This window comes from Centruroides vittatus, unplaced genomic scaffold (genome assembly GCF_030686945.1).
Source record: "Centruroides vittatus isolate TY-2023 unplaced genomic scaffold, ASM3068694v2 contig_371, whole genome shotgun sequence".
Classification (NCBI taxonomy): Eukaryota; Metazoa; Arthropoda; class Arachnida; order Scorpiones; family Buthidae; genus Centruroides; species Centruroides vittatus.
Window position 1 is genome coordinate 1,106,325 of NW_027122194.1, and position 16,242 is coordinate 1,122,566.

At 33.1% G+C, this 16,242-nt stretch overlaps 2 protein-coding genes across 2 annotated transcripts in view; one reads left to right on the forward strand and one right to left on the reverse strand.

Moving 5' to 3' along the window:
- RpL26 (ribosomal protein L26) overlaps nt 1–16,242 on the reverse strand; it is a 100,346-nt gene that overhangs the window by 46,904 nt on the left and 37,200 nt on the right. The gene's annotated exons all lie outside the window — the stretch shown is intronic.
- Nucleotides 3,230–14,361, forward strand: LOC136975447 (uncharacterized). The gene is made up of 5 exons (XM_067270507.1): nt 3,230–3,367; nt 3,458–3,715; nt 10,666–10,884; nt 12,229–12,323; nt 14,256–14,361. Exons 2-5 carry the CDS (start codon nt 3,467–3,469, stop codon nt 14,359–14,361), a joined length of 669 nt encoding a protein of 222 aa, XP_067126608.1. The 5' UTR covers nt 3,230–3,367; nt 3,458–3,466.

Consider the following 16,242-nt stretch of genomic DNA (forward strand, 5'->3'; position numbering starts at 1 on the left):
TTTGCAAAAAACTCGGATGGTCAAATATGACACGATTCCAATACTTTGTATACAAAACATCCGGGAAATGAAAAAGTATGAAAGTACATTTTATTGGCTACAGGATTGTACTGTACATTTACTTCTCGACGATATCCGGAGAGGGCGCAATAAGTCCGTCGATAGCTCCGAGTAAAGACATGTTAACAGGTTAACAAATAAACGATTTAATATAAAAACAAAGCGAGTTACAATATACAGCTAAGTATTTATATGCTAATAAACCGAGAGAGAGTTCACATAAATTGGTTAACTATCATACCGCGTTACGGTAGTGGATTGTTGTTTCTGAGGAGACTTCACCACGGAGGACGGGGGAGACGTTTGGGAAGACACTTGCACATTGACTAAAGAATAAAGATAAGCCTTCGGGACTATTCGCGGATAAGGCACCAAACCAAAAGATAGCCTTTTTTGGGAGCTGGTCAGTAGAACTTCTATGCTCTTTCTAGTATGTCCGCTCCGACGATGGTCCGGCCGTTATATCCCTCTCCGGTGTGGGAATTTGGTCTCGTGACCTTATGTTTGTAGTGATGATACCTTCGAATGCGTCATTGACGGGCCGGCTAGGGCGTTGGGAATCTGACTTGACAGACTCACACCGTGAAATTGTTTAACTTTCGAAACTTTCTCAGATCGATGAGAGGGGAAGGGACTTGTTGCGTTTAAGTTCCCCCCCTTTAACACGAGTTTCTTAGAGGATTGTTTAATGTTAAAAATAGCACCTGTTTTTTCCCTTCGTGGGAAACGGGTGGGAATAAAGAAAAGTCTCTTATAAATTAGCTTTCTGCTAAAATTTACGGAAAAGCAATTCCCAGATCTTCACACCATCATCCATGGTGAATTGAATGAATTATCATGTTAGATTATCAGCTCGGGGAATTTTCAAACACAACACACACGTCTTCTCAAGTGTTGAATCAATCTGTCTACGAACTTTCAATACTTTTCATCAATCACAGAACCTGATCGGTTGCTGCGATGTTCATCCTCAATATTTGCTTTTCCAACTCCTGATAAACAAAATTTTTTTTCTCACCTATTCACAGTACTTTGATCAACAATTTAGATCAACCTATTCACAGTACTTTGATCAACAATCAAAAATCACCATATACAGCTTGTAAACGACAACATCATTAGGATTCACGTTTTCACCTGTTAAATATTCATCATGTGATAAGGAAGGTTATATGTGTTCCTATAATGCAAGAAAGGTAAAGTGTGTCTGAAATGTCAATGCATTTAAAACGACACGTGTTGTTTTAAATGCATTGGCATTGCAGGCACACTTGACGCCATGACAAGTTACTGACAAAGAATCAATGAACAGAAATCAACAAATCTTGACATGTTTGTAGTGCGGGAGTGTCCCAACGCCCTAGCCGGCCCGTCAATGACGCATTCGAAGGTATCATCACTACAAACATAAGGTCACGAGACCAAATTTCCACACCGGAGAGGGATATAACGGCCGAACCAAATAGCAACATGAGCTGCTCTGTAAAATGTTTTCGTCTCGCGTTAGGTGCGACTGTGCATTACTTTTCATCCGACCCTCGTATATAAATGGAGTTCATTAAAAACTATTTCAGGTTGCAGTTATATCTGAATATGTTAAAAATGATCTTAAGATTTGTTCCTGGATTTATAACAAATGAAAGGAGCCCTCCAAAATATTTTTCGGGGGACACCTGCAGTTTTCCGTTAATGCCTTGAATACTAGATTATATCGATGGATCAGAAGTGAAGTCACCTCTCATTCCTAAGTAGTAGTGGTTTGACACATACCGATCACAAATTTTAATTAATTATTAAATGTTTTTATAAATTTGAATTAAATTAATTTTATTTTAACAATAAGGCAAAGTTTCTGTATTAATTATTAAATATAATAAAAATTTATCGAGTAAATTTAAAACACGACAATTTGAAATAATATTATAACAATAAGGCAAAGTTTAATATATTTATTTTAATTATAAAATTAATTTGCGTTGATTTGCAATAATAATAACGATTTTTAAAACACAGCAATTTAAAATAATATAACATCAAAGTTTTGTTGACTGTTGAAACTTGTTGATTGTAACAAAAAATTACAGCTCTATTTATTACTTAAATTCAAAGGTATATCGACAGGTTTTTACTACAATAGTTATAAAATGAAACTGAAAATTTATAAAGCAAAATTTCAAAAATTGTTCAAAGGTAAACCTGATAAATGTCATCAGGTTCATTCAATGAACCTGATGACATTTATCAGGTTTACCTTTGAATTTAAGTAATAAATAGAGCTGTAATTTTTTGTTACAATCAACAAGTTTCAACAGTCAACAAAACTTTGATGTTATATTATTTTAAATTGCTGTGTTTTAAAAATCATTATTATTATTGCAAATCAGCACAAATTAATTTTATAATTAAAATAAATATATTAAACTTTGCCTTATTGTTATAATATTATTTCAGATTGTCATATTTTAAATTTACTCAAATATTAGTATAGCAAATATTCTCAACCGCAATATTTTTTAAATTTAAGTATAAATAAAAAGTAATTTTTCATTAGAAGTTTCAACACGATAAATTGTAAGCATATATCCAATTGATACATTTAAAAAGAAATTTAGTTACCAGCCTCCAAAAATTGAAGCATTTTAATTTACTCAACAAATTTTTATTAATTTAATAATTAATAAGAAACTTTGCCTTATTGTTAAAATAAAATTAATTTAATTCAAATTTATAAAAACATTTAATAATTAATTAAAATTTGTGATCAGTACGTGTCAAACCACTACTACTTTCCTACTATTGCTTACCGCTTGTCACGTGTCTCTCGACCTTTTCTAAACCAACTGTACATATGCTGCGTACAATAAATATTTCCTAAGTTATGAAATCGAATGCCGGAACCTTACTTATAACAGTTAATGTAGTTGATAGCAAAGTAAAAATGCGCCATTGTTGACATTTCGTGCAATGTCCTTTACCCTGAAATGGCTTCCACTGGCCTAATAAATATCACCAAGTAGTCGAGCTATGAAATTACTAATTATTCTGTCGATATTGTGCCACAGAGTATTGTATTCTGTGGTTCGAAATTTGAACTTACACAAGATAGTCGTTCCAAACTTTTCATGACGTCACTTCTGGTTATACACATATCAGCGTCAACGTCCAATAACATTAAGGATTGAAACGTTCCGTTTTTATTGAATATAAAATTTTCGAATTCGAATTATTCCACGAATTCAAACTCTATTCGAATGAAAATAATCATTCGATTTCGATACGGTTCTGGAAGCAATTTGTACACGATTCGGTAAAGTGTGTTGAATGTTAAATCATTGAAAAATCGTGTTTATTTAATGTGCTTGAATAAATTTAATTAACATAAAAATTTACTTAGCAGCTTTGAAACATGATTAGAAAGTGGTTAAAGTTCTGGGTTTTGGTATTATTGTCCGTGGACATTTCTGCGAAAGGAGAGATTTTCGACAAAAATTATAGATTTGAGGGTATCAATAAACGTTCGTACCAAGATGCAGATTCCACGGAACACACTGAACACAGTGGATTCACAACGGAACAAGAAGAAGGAATTTTAGAATTGATCAATTCAATCAGAGGACGAGATGAATATAATCAAGTTTCCAATAAAATGAGAATGGTAAGTTAACATATACAAATACATTAGAAAAATGAATTGGTAACAGTCGATAATTTTTTAAAAAAACTTTAAAAAATTTTAAAGATTTTTACAACACTTTCTGTTCTCTGGGGACTAAGAGCGCTTCAAGCATACTGTATTATGAGTTCGACAAGGCCTGCAATGGGACGGCCTAGTTGGTGAGAGATGAGACCTGACATATTCAGACGGATCCCGGACGATCCAAATTCCCAAAACAGTAGGATGCCATCCCAGCCGCTCGGCCATCCGGCCCTCTTTAAAATAATTAAGAAATTCGGTTATGAAAAGCGGGCGCGAAATCCTTTCTACTGTCAGATCTTTTGACTTATTTCAAAAAAAAATCTGCTTAATTACATGTGTATATAACATTTTATAAATTCATCTCATTTAATATCGTTTAAAATTAATTTTTTTTAATTGTTTTTTTATTTATTAGCATAAAAATTATTTTAGACTAGAAGCAGAAGACAAGGTATCGGCGATGGATTTCTTATAGAGACAAGTTAGAATTCTGAATTCGTTTGGAATTTATTTACTTTTTCATATTCGAATTTTTGAGATTTAGAATTTCGATTCTCGTGTCAATGATCTAGGAACAAAAGTCCAACGAATATTCTCTGATTTCTAGATATTTAAATTTGTTATATTTCATACGACGTTGAATTAAATGTTATACACAGGACTAGCTCAAATATTGGGTCTTTGGATGAATTGCTATAGACTCCGCAGATTGTAGTGTATTGAATAAGAAAAGTTCAATAGTTTATAGTACATAAGTCTGCAATTTGAAAATTGCAACTCAATAGTTAGGTAGAGTACATTAGATAGAGTACAGTACAATGGAAGGGTATAGATTATGAAAATCTATACCCTTCCATTAAATTTCAATCCTGCTATGGTCGGTTACTATCGGAATTAAGTAAACGCATAAACGGGTTGAGCATAACCTCTAATCATTGATAGAGATAGTAGAATTACTATATTATGTTACACGTCTTTCTTTAAATTTGAAGCAGGGCAGTTCGTCCCATGGCAGACCTACTACGTGAACTGAACTCATACTAAGGGAAACATCAATACATAAAGACTTAATCTTAAATTTACAAATTTACTTTTATAATGTGAATAAATAATCTGAGTTATAAAAACAATTAAATAAATTTCCCTTGATTTTCAGTAATATTTTTTAAAATCAGATCATTTTTACTATTAAAATTTCATCAAAAATTCAAACTTTTAATTATTATAAGTTATTACCTAGTCAAATTAATTGTAATCAAAACTATAAGAAAATAAAGTACAATAATTAATTATAAATTAATATATTTCTTATACATGGTTGTAATTCTAATTATAATTAAAACTTTTATGTAAATATTGAGAAAAGGAAGAAAATGAAATATACATATATATATTGTATTTCAGATGATTTATTAATTTCCAATGATATTTTAATTTAACAATATTTATTATTATTTTTTTTAAATTTTAAGCTTAAATGATATATTTTTTTCTTGAATTAATTTAAAACATATTATATTTTAAGATTTAAAAGATTGTTCCATTTAGTCAGAAAGATTTTTATTACATTTTAAAATAAATGTTTAAATTAAACAAAGGCTTTTTCAAAGTAGATAAAAGTGCTTGCTAAAGAAGATGAAAAATAAATAAAAGTAATAATGGTTCTTTCTATTTCAAGAAAATTAACTTTCTGAAATAATTCTATGTTATTATTTTATACAGTAAACCATGGTTTACAGAAACCATTTATTTAAGGATTAGGTCAAACTAATACACCTATACTTTGACAAGTTTAAAACAGATAATTAAACTCAGTATTTAAATACCAGGTATATATTCTTATCTCTATTGTACAGTACATGACCTACCGTCATCATATGTGACATCTTTTGTGTGTATAGACTTCGTCACTTTACTTCGGAGGTATTTTGCGTGCAATGTTTTCGCCTTATTTCAACTGTTGGATTTTAGCAGCTTACAAAGAGATTCTCCTTTTTATCCTCAGAACTTTGCTGTGGTTAGAGTGACATTACTACTGATACGGTTTGCTCATTCTGTAAACACTTCGTTTTCTTAATTATCTAATTTAGGTACCTCTTTGATTTATCGTCTTCGTGTTTGCAAGACTTCAGTGGTATAGAGGAAATGTCTTCTTTTCCTGGTGATATTGCTGCTGATAAAATGACTCTATTGTGGTCAAAGTGACCTCACAATACAGATATAGACTGCATATTCAACAGTTTAGAAGAAATGTACTCGTTTTCCTGGACAGTACACCTGCAATTGACTGTAGTATTAGACTATATTTTGTTACCTTATATATACTAAGGATATGTAGTGTAAATAACTGTTAACACTTTTATATATAGCATATCTCTTATGAAAAATATTGTATTTGTTAATATTAATATATATATTATGCTTGTAGCTATTCCCATATCTTACATATTTAAACTTATCATTGTATTATATTACAGAAATTATTTTATCTGTAATACCTTACAGTTTGTGATATACTAGTGGTGGAATGTTTAATCTGGGCAAACTCACATTGTAGGGGTTTTTACTGTATCTTACGCGAAATGTTTCAACTTTATGGGTTCATGTTGTAACCTTTTTCCCTGTTGTTATACGTATCTGAATTTCGTATTGTTACCAAATGTTACCAATTGTCACCAACGGTTAACAACTTTGTCTCCTCTTATTTATCCGCAAATCATCTGATTTAGAAATTGTTCTCACTTATTGATGTATCTAACTAATTTGTGTAAATCTACATTGTCTGGCTTTATTGTATTGTACGCTAAATATTCTATTCCTACAGATTTTATTGCAGCTTCTCCAAACTGCTATATATTTTAATATTGCAATTGTTAATACCTCTTGTCTATTAATAACATCGTTACCCCTCTTATTATTGTAAGAAAATCTGTTACGTGATTTAACATTCTATTTTGTACATATGGTATATCCTTGTTTCTTTTATGTAACCCTGATAATGCTTTGCGAAATCAGGGCATATAACTCTGTTATGTTAATTAAATCTAATGAAATGAAATAAAAAAAATGAATACTAAGGGATTTGGAAAATACTCTCATTCCCGAAATACAGAGCAGTATTCTATTTCACAAGCGTTACATCGATGACGTACTAATTATATGGATCACAAAGCAGACGTAGACAGCTTGTCAACATAATCAACAGTAATCAATACAGATTAAAAGTAGCCCTATACCAATTCAGTAACAATAGGGCACACTTTCTAGATCTAGACACAACTCTTATAGATGGGGAGATTAGGCACTAGTGTATACGTTAAAATATCATCCATCCTCTATATATTGCCAGCCGCTAGAATAATCCACCCAGGTATAAAACGGTAGCTTACAAAGCCTTCGTCGTAAGCGCTCATATCCACTGCACTGGAAGAGTTAAACAAAGTGACATAGTGGCCGCACACGGGTTCAGCGCACATCATTAATAGTTTAATTAACACATACACGCACAGTAGACCCCCAAGAAAGGCAGACCAGTCATCTTCGGCGTCACCAGTGACATACAACAGATCACTAGATAACAATTTCCGTAACGTCACTCAATTGAAGAACAAGTAATTACTATATAACGTAAGAGCACTGTTTATAGCCTACTGCGGAGTGATAAAGACCTGTCGATTCTACCACAATCCAGAGTACTGTATTTATGAAATAACATTCACCCTAAGTTTCGAAAACCGTATTAGCAAAATGTATTCATTTTATGTCCTGAAACCATACGGCTTAAAGCAGTGTTCCGCAAAGTGTGTGCCGCGGCACACTGGTGTACCGTGGTCAATAGTTGGTGTGCCGCGGAAAAATGTCAAGTTTTGTGAAGATAATGCATCTACACATAGCTGAGAGTTATGCGAGCGAAGCGCTTCGTTGCACGAGGAACGGGACAGCCCACCCGCGCGTGTCAATGTGATATTGTAACGCTGCGCCCCGCTTAGTCATCGTTGTCACGCGCTTTTGTAAACTGAAACAAATCGCTTTTCGCCAGTAACTAGCCGCTAGTTTGTGAATGTGTCGTCGCGAACTTAATTGACTTTTTTATTACAAATAAATAGACCCTAATACATGTATGTGTGTATAATGGTGTATATATGTATGTGTATATAAATTCCTTAAACCTACCGCAAGTTCGTCAAGTGAAACTAATGATTCCCAAGAAGCAGAGTCAACGAAGAAAAAACCTAAGCTTGTTAATCGAAAATATGATGAGAGCTATGTACGTTATGGCTTTATATATTGCGGAGACGAATCATGCCCAATCCCAAAATGGAGTAACTTTGGGTAATAATTCGATGGTGCCCAGTAAACTTTAACGACATTTAACTACTAAACACCCATCAGTGGCTCAAAAAGACAAAGCCTTTTTTCAACGTTTGAAAGACCAGTCTAAGAAACAGGTAACTCTTACGAGTTCGTCTTTCAAAACATCAGACAAAGCGCAGAAAGCGAGCTACGTGATCGCTAATATGCTCGTTAAATCCAAGAAGCCTCATTCTCTCGTTGAAACTTTAATTTTACCTGTCTGCAAAGACGTCAAGATTATGATTAGCCAAGAAGCCGCTAAGGAAATCGAAAAAATACCTGCGTCGGCAGATACGATCTCACGTCGAATTAATGATATTTCTAGCGACATTCAATCAACGTTAATTGAAAAATTAAGGCTTAGTGGAGTTTTTGCGATACAAGTCGACGAGGCTACCGATATCAGTGGTCACGCGCATCTCGTATCAAATGTGAGGTACACTGACGAATACGAAATAAAAGAGGACTTTTTATTTTGTCTGCCACTACCTGGTTATACCACTGCAGAAGGAATATTCTAAGTAACAGACCAGTACTTCAGCGAGTATAATTTGGAATGGCGCAACTGCGTAAGCATTTGCACGGACGGAACAGCAGCTATGACGGGAAAAATTAGGGAATTTATAACCAGGGCTTCTGAAAAAAAAACCCTAATATTAAAAATGTACATTGCTTTTTACACAGGGAAGCACTGATGGCGAAGTCTCTGCCTGATGAATTGTTGTCTGTCCTACAAGAAGTCGTCAAAATTGTCAATTACATCAAATCGCGACCGCTGAACTCTCGTCTGTTTAATGCAGTGTGTCGGGAAATGAAAGTAGATCATCAGTTACTTCTGTTTCATACAGAAGTACGATGGCTTTCTCGCGGAAAAAGTGCTTTCTCGAATGCACGAGCTAAAAAATGAGACCCAGACGTTTTTAGAGGATTTTACTTTTCTGTTTAAAAGAGAAGAATAGTAGCAAAACTTGCATATCTGGCGGGTATATTCGCCAGTTTAAATGAACTCAACAAAAAACTGCAAGGCAGAAATTCTAATATTTTAACGTTATCGGACACGATTGAAAGCTTTCGCGCTAAGTTGGTGTTATGAATCAGCCACGCTACCGATGGTAGTAATGAAATGTTCCCAAATGTCATGGCTGCCGATTCAGAAAAAAGTGAAACACTTGGAACTATTAGGAGAAAAAAATGAACTCTTATTTTCCTAAGTGTGACCCGCAACTTATGGACTGGGTACGAAATCCATTTTCAGATAACATTTGCATTGGACACCTACCGATAAACGAGCAGGAAGAATTCGTGGAGCTAAAAACTGATCGGACATTAAAACTAAAATTTTCCGAAACAGAGCTAGCACATTTTTGGCTGCATAAAAAAATGAGTATCCACTGCTTTCAAAGCGTGCTATTGAAATTCTCTTACCATTTGCCACGACCTACTTATGCGAATTGGGGTTTTCAACTCTCACTACGATTAAATCAAGAAAAAGAGAACGCCCGAGGACGATCGACCAAGAGATGAGAGCAACCTTATCAACGATTGTTCCAAATTTTGATCGTCTGTTCTCAGTTAAGCAGGCTCACATTTCTCATTAAACATTGTACTGATTTTTATAATAAATAAATATTAAATAAACATTGGTTTTTCCTTTGGTGTACCTCTAAAATTTCTTGATTTGGTAGTTGTACCTTGAACACAAAAAATTTGCGGAACACTGGCTTAAAGAACATCGATACAACTGTACAGTATGTACAGCAGACGGCCGGGTAGCCGAGCGGTCAAGGTGGCATCCTACCGCTCTGGGGGACCTGGGATAGAATCCGAACGGGTCAAAAAATCTCCAGGAATTTTTCGGGGGTGGTCCGTCCGGATATATTGGGCTCCGTCTCTCACCACCCGGATGCTTCACTGGGGCCTGGCCGAATCCATAATCGACTTGCTAAAAGAAGCTCTCTTAGTGCCCACAGAACGGAAAGAGTTTTAAAAAAGTGCGTAAAGAAAAAGGCAACGACATTAGTTTCATGGCCACAGTTGCTGAAAACATTCTCCACTTTGAAGACGCTAAACTCCTAAAGATTGTCAGAGACAAAGACAGCTTAACAAGTAACACATACAAACATCATACGAAGAATTCGTGTATCGCTGCATTGGAATATATTTTAAACCGACAGAGAGTTACCAACACCGTCTAAGTATCAATGCACAGTCTGCATCAAATTATATTTTCTTACATATTTTTATTAATATTTTATTTTTATTAATATTTTGTTTCATTTCAATTACATATTCATATCTTGAATACATTCTAAAAATTTGCAATTTTTAAATTTAAAAAAATTGTTTAGACTCCGATTTTTACGATACAAACCCATATTAATAGACTGATCTTGAAGATGACTGCTTAGTCAGCCGAAAACGTTTGATTAATAAAATGTTGTTGAAAAAGACTAGAATTGTTTACATGAAATAACTTACAAAATTATTATTTTTTTGAGTATGTACAGTACATAAGGAGAAATGTAATTTTCTTATGATTTTTAATAACTTTACAGGAATGGAATGAAGACTTAGCGAGTATCGCTAAGAAATGGAGCGATCAATGCAAAATGGAATTCGGTCCTCCTTCGTGTGAGAAAAAATTCAGTCAAAATAGAGGTATCATCAGCAATTATCTCCTTGATCAATTTCGCCAAGTAAATGATTGGGCAGATGGTTCTAATTATACTTATAAAACCAATACCTGCAATGGTATCTGTGATTCATACAAAGTGGTAAGTTTTAGAATTTTATATTTGAAGACTTGCGTTGTATAACATTGCAAGAGATAAAAATAGCCAAAATTGAATTTTTATAATAAATTGTGCTCTGCGAAATGATGCAACGAAGAGTACATTCGTTGCATCATTTCGCAGAGCCATTTAAAAAACCGGCTGGTAATCCTGAAAAATTCTTTCTTCTTATCAACTGCAAGGAAAAACGTTGTATATGCATAGAAAATGGCGGACTAGTAGGCGTTCTTCTTTGGAACTGTGGACCGTGAATACAAAATTTATATGGCATCATCAACCTCGAAATCGGAATCATAAGAAATTGAAAATGCAGGACTCAGGAAATGAATATTTGTCACACACTGAAAAATTAAGCCAGCTGTAAGCACCCGATTGAGGTAATGGAAAAACGTTGTAAGCCCCTTAGTGCGAATTTTGAGCATGGAGCATACAAAGAAAGATGACATGAAGGATCTCAGTGTTTTAGAAAATTTTTTCTGAGGACAAAGCATCTGAAAATTACTAGGCGATGTGGATTCAAATTACCCCACTGTAATTAAAATAAGACGCTCCCATGATGATTTATAGCCATGAGATGCATTTTCCTTACTGCCCTCGACGAGAAATCGTGCATACAATGAAGTTCTGAATCTCTTTAATCGCCTGCAGAACATCTATCTGCAGTAGACCGCTCCCAATGAAAAGTGCCAAGAAGGATGAACCTACCATCCATGTACAAGTTTCTGAGTCTAGAAAATGCAGACTTTTATAGACCTCTAAAATATAATAACGAAAGTAATAATACTGACTAAATTGAAATAAAACAGACTTTCCATTTGACAATTTGACAATTAAAGGTATTTTCATACACGACTTGCGAGAGCTATTACGTCATAAGCAACGTTTTTCTATTAACAACTTTTTTGTATGTACCGTAAAACTTGGAGTTTATAAAATGCTATGTCATAAATGAGAAATGAGAACATCGGCTACAAGAGAAATGTGTACTTTAAAGGCAGAACCCTGGTTTTAAATCAAAATAAATTAAACTTTTCAAATATTGCGTGAAAAAACGTTGCATGCGACATATATACGTGGAACTTTCTTTATTACACAGAATACTTTATCGTCGTTTTCTGAAGTATTTCAAGATAAAAATGTTGCAGCAATATCATTTCTACACCTTTAACTGAAATCAGTCATTATTTCAATTGCAATTTAGGGGTTTTCCGGTTATCTGAAAACGCTATTTTGGAGCTTGCAACATTATTCGACGCGAGCATTCATTTAATGTTGAATTTCATAAAAATTGTTTACTATAATAAATTTCAATTTAAAAATTACTAGCTGATGTGGGCCGGAAGTTACGCAGTTGGATGTTCAAAATCGGAGTGCAAGAATTTTAAAACCGGATACTTTATGATATGCAATTTTTATCCTCCGTGAGTTCAAATTAATATATTTTTATTTCCTATATTCTTCCTATGTATGTATGTATATATATATATTTATATATACATACATACATTTATATATTTAGGCCTATATATATATAATTTGTATATATATATATATATTATAAGTCACAAGCGAACAATAAAATCAAAAACAAAACACAGTTTATCACTTTATAAATAAATTAAACGATCGTAAGGAAATGAATTGAAAACACTTTGCAGGTATAATTTAGAACACACACGAAGGACTAACACTTTCTGGTCTGACCTTTTGCCACGCTCTGCTTCTGTCTGCTGAGTTTTTACCGTATTTTTACAAAAGCGCTGTTTGAAACGAATAACTTTATGGTTTTCACTATTAAACTGTATTAAAGATCTTTTTTTTTCTTCTATTTAATCTGATTTATACTGTATTATGTAAAGATTCGTTGATAGAGTCTGGATTTTAGATTTTTTATTTTCATTTGTTTACATGAAATTTAAATTAGGTTTTGGTTTCTTTGTAATTGTATTGTTTGAAAAGTTTGCGATTGAATTTGAACGTTGTTATTTTTATTCTATCGGATGTTTTTTAGCATCTGACAAAAATTTATGATGATATATCCAATAGAGATTATTTTCTGTCAACATATGAAGCTTAGCGTTATAATATCTATCAAAAGCTATATTAACGTAAAAATTACAAGAAAACACAGTTAAAACAATAATAAATAAAGGAACGTAAAGAATAAGTTTGTGGGCCTTAGGGGGAGTACAAGGTCGAACGTGTGTCATACGATATTGGACTAGAAAGTGCTAAGCGCTCTTAGCAAAGTTCTTGAAACTGCATGGTTCCACGAATGTCTCTTGCAATCGAACAGTTTTTGAAATTATGACATAACCAGATGTCATTGGTTGAGAATGGAAGTTTCATTTCATTATTTTAAATTAATTTTTAAAATAATTTCACAGAAAATTATTGAATTTATTTAAAATTTCAACAACACACAAAAATCTTTTTATTCGAGTTTAAAAATCAAATGTCAGTTTTCGAGTGTTTTGGTTCTTTCGAGTCCGTCAGCAGGAGATTACAAAATTACTTAATTTACAAAAAGGCAAAAGAATTTACACAATAATTAAAAAGTGATCGAATTAAACGTGGAATGCCCTTCAGTTTAAAAGGAAACAATGCCTTCTGTTTCTTACCCACAGTAGCCAAGTAGATAAAAACACTAAACATTGATAAATGGTCCAAAATTCGCAGCTGACCATGTGGAATTTCTGGGTTTCTTTACTATCTACCATCTAAATAGGGGCCAGTTTTCCGTACAATGTCCTTTGAAGAGGAAACCCCTTGGCAGACCGCTGTTGTATTGCGTTGTTTTGTCTCAACAAATCAGACTAAGCTTTTCATTTTTACCAGTGTGTCTTCTGTGAACATTATAATTGGAATTTTATAAATATGGAGATAATCATAATAAAAAGAATTAAAATATAAAAATATTTCTGTCATAAATCTTTTTGCTACATTAAAACTAATAGCGTTATGTAATTAAGATATTTTTCTTCTATTTTTAAAATTCTTTTAGTATTGTAGGCAAGGGAATTTTATCCCATGGGTGTGTCCAGGCCCCATTCCTCACTATCCTGCCGGGATTGTGGTGAGAAACATCCTGACATATCTCAGTCAATTTTCTCAATTTTTGAATCTATCTACGCTAATTCTCAAAGCTGGGATCCATGTTTGATTGCAGATCCACGTTCGTAATTACAGTTTCAATAGAAAAATAATTCACATATTTAGATTTTAATAAGTTTAGATTTTTAGATAAATAAATAACGTGAAATTCTTAATAATTAACGGAGCTAATTAAAACGAATATTAATTTAATGTATTATTAGAATTTTTTTAATATTTATTTTTTCTGTTTTATTTAGTATTCCAGACCTAGGTATGAAACCATATAAAGTAGGAAAGGCCTGTGCCGCTTGTCCAAGTGATTCTACCTGTGAAGAAGGATTCTGTGGTCAATATAATTTATGATTATATTGATATTTTGGTATATTTTATATCAATAGACTAAAAACATTCCAAATTTCCTTTATAGTTAAAATGGACAAAAGTATACCCAAAGAAACATTTGCCTGTACCAAAGAAACCATGGATCACGATGGAGGGAATGGAAAGAATGCTACAAGTAAGTGAATTTCTTTTTATGGATTCAAATTAAAATATATTTTGCTAAATTTTCTTTCTGACGTTTATTTCTTAATGTAATTGTATTGCAGCTGGATCCGGAAATCGACCCAATGCCCATATAGCGACTTTGCTCTTATCAGGATTACTGTTTCCATTACTGCTATAAATTTAACAAATATAATTTAATTAAATATATAAAGCAAAATTCAGTAAAAATTGTTAATTTTAATATTTTAAACATACTAATAAAATTATATTCTCAAGTAATTGACTGATTGATGTGTCAATGCAAAGTACCTTTCCAATATATTTGAGACGGAGCGTTAGCGAAATCTCTTTATGTGGCTTCTCTTCATCTCTTATAGGATCACTTTCATTTTTAAAACTTAATGAATCGATTTTGATTAAACCGCCATTTTTCATTAATTGCGATGAGGAATCCAAAACGTCAATGAATTAAACCCGGGCTCCTCCAGGGCTACAAACGATCTTAATTATCCGGCTTCACTAATTAGACTCCAATATTCAATTCGGAATTACAGTATATATTGTACATACATTTATAATTTTTTTAAAGCTGTATCCAATAATATATCGGGAAGTTTACGTGGGAGATCATCTTACGTAGGAATATAATTTTTAGACATCATAGACTTCAATTTATCAATTAACAATAACCTGATAGATCAGTGATTCCCAAAGTGGGCGCTACCGCTTCCTTTGGGAATCATAGAACTACATTGAGTTCTGTGATACTTCGAAAGTATCAAAGGCCCAGATTGATTTTCATGTGAGGAAAAAATCAGTGTTTTGATTTGCCCTCATTGGCAGCGCTGGATCCAATAGGTACGAGGCCCGATTGAATTTTTTTTTTTTTTTGCGGGGCCCCTTAAACTTTAAATAACAAAATTAATTAACAGCTAATTTACATATTGAAATATGTTGTTTTATTTTTAATAATAATATATCTAGATATTTATTTTTGTAACATGTACTATTTTTAAATATATAAATTTTGATGTGATGCGCATGTGACACCTTCCATGCTGAGAAATGTGCATGCAGAATTACTCTCGCGAATACACGTGTGTATCGTGAGCAATGGCAAACTTTTCAAACATACTCGACATTAACTTATCACTGTGTGACAGTTTGCCTTTCCGTTGTTTTTTGTGTGATGTTATCAAACTGTATTGACGTAAATACGTATTTTATGCAGTAAATTGTGCGTATTTCTTCATACCTATGGCTATTCCTTTCAAACGTTTACACAAAATGGCGTGCATTGCATTTTGACATTTTTGGGTATACAGGCGAAATTTATCTTATCCGTGTAAACCACATGTCGTTTCGTACTAATTATTTGATGCGCTAAAACTTCCTAATTGGAAAGTTTGCTCTATCTGTTTTCGTTTTCGATTTGCACTGTCTATCTTCCAAATTTTGCCACTAGGGGCGCTGCTGTCGTTTGCATTAGGTCGGGCGTAGTTGCTTTACTATACCGTTACCTCACTTGCATAGCTGTCGTTCTCTCCGTTCGCAAGAATTTTCCGGTTAGAGGGACTTTCCTATGCACCCTGGCACCCTATATTTATGGCATAGAAATTCTGGATATTTCAAAAATGATTAAAAGATTTTTTATATGTGATACTTATCAATTGATTTCTTTCACAACTCAAGTTTGATTGAAATATTGTTAAAAGTGGTTTGGATTATGTGAAGGTT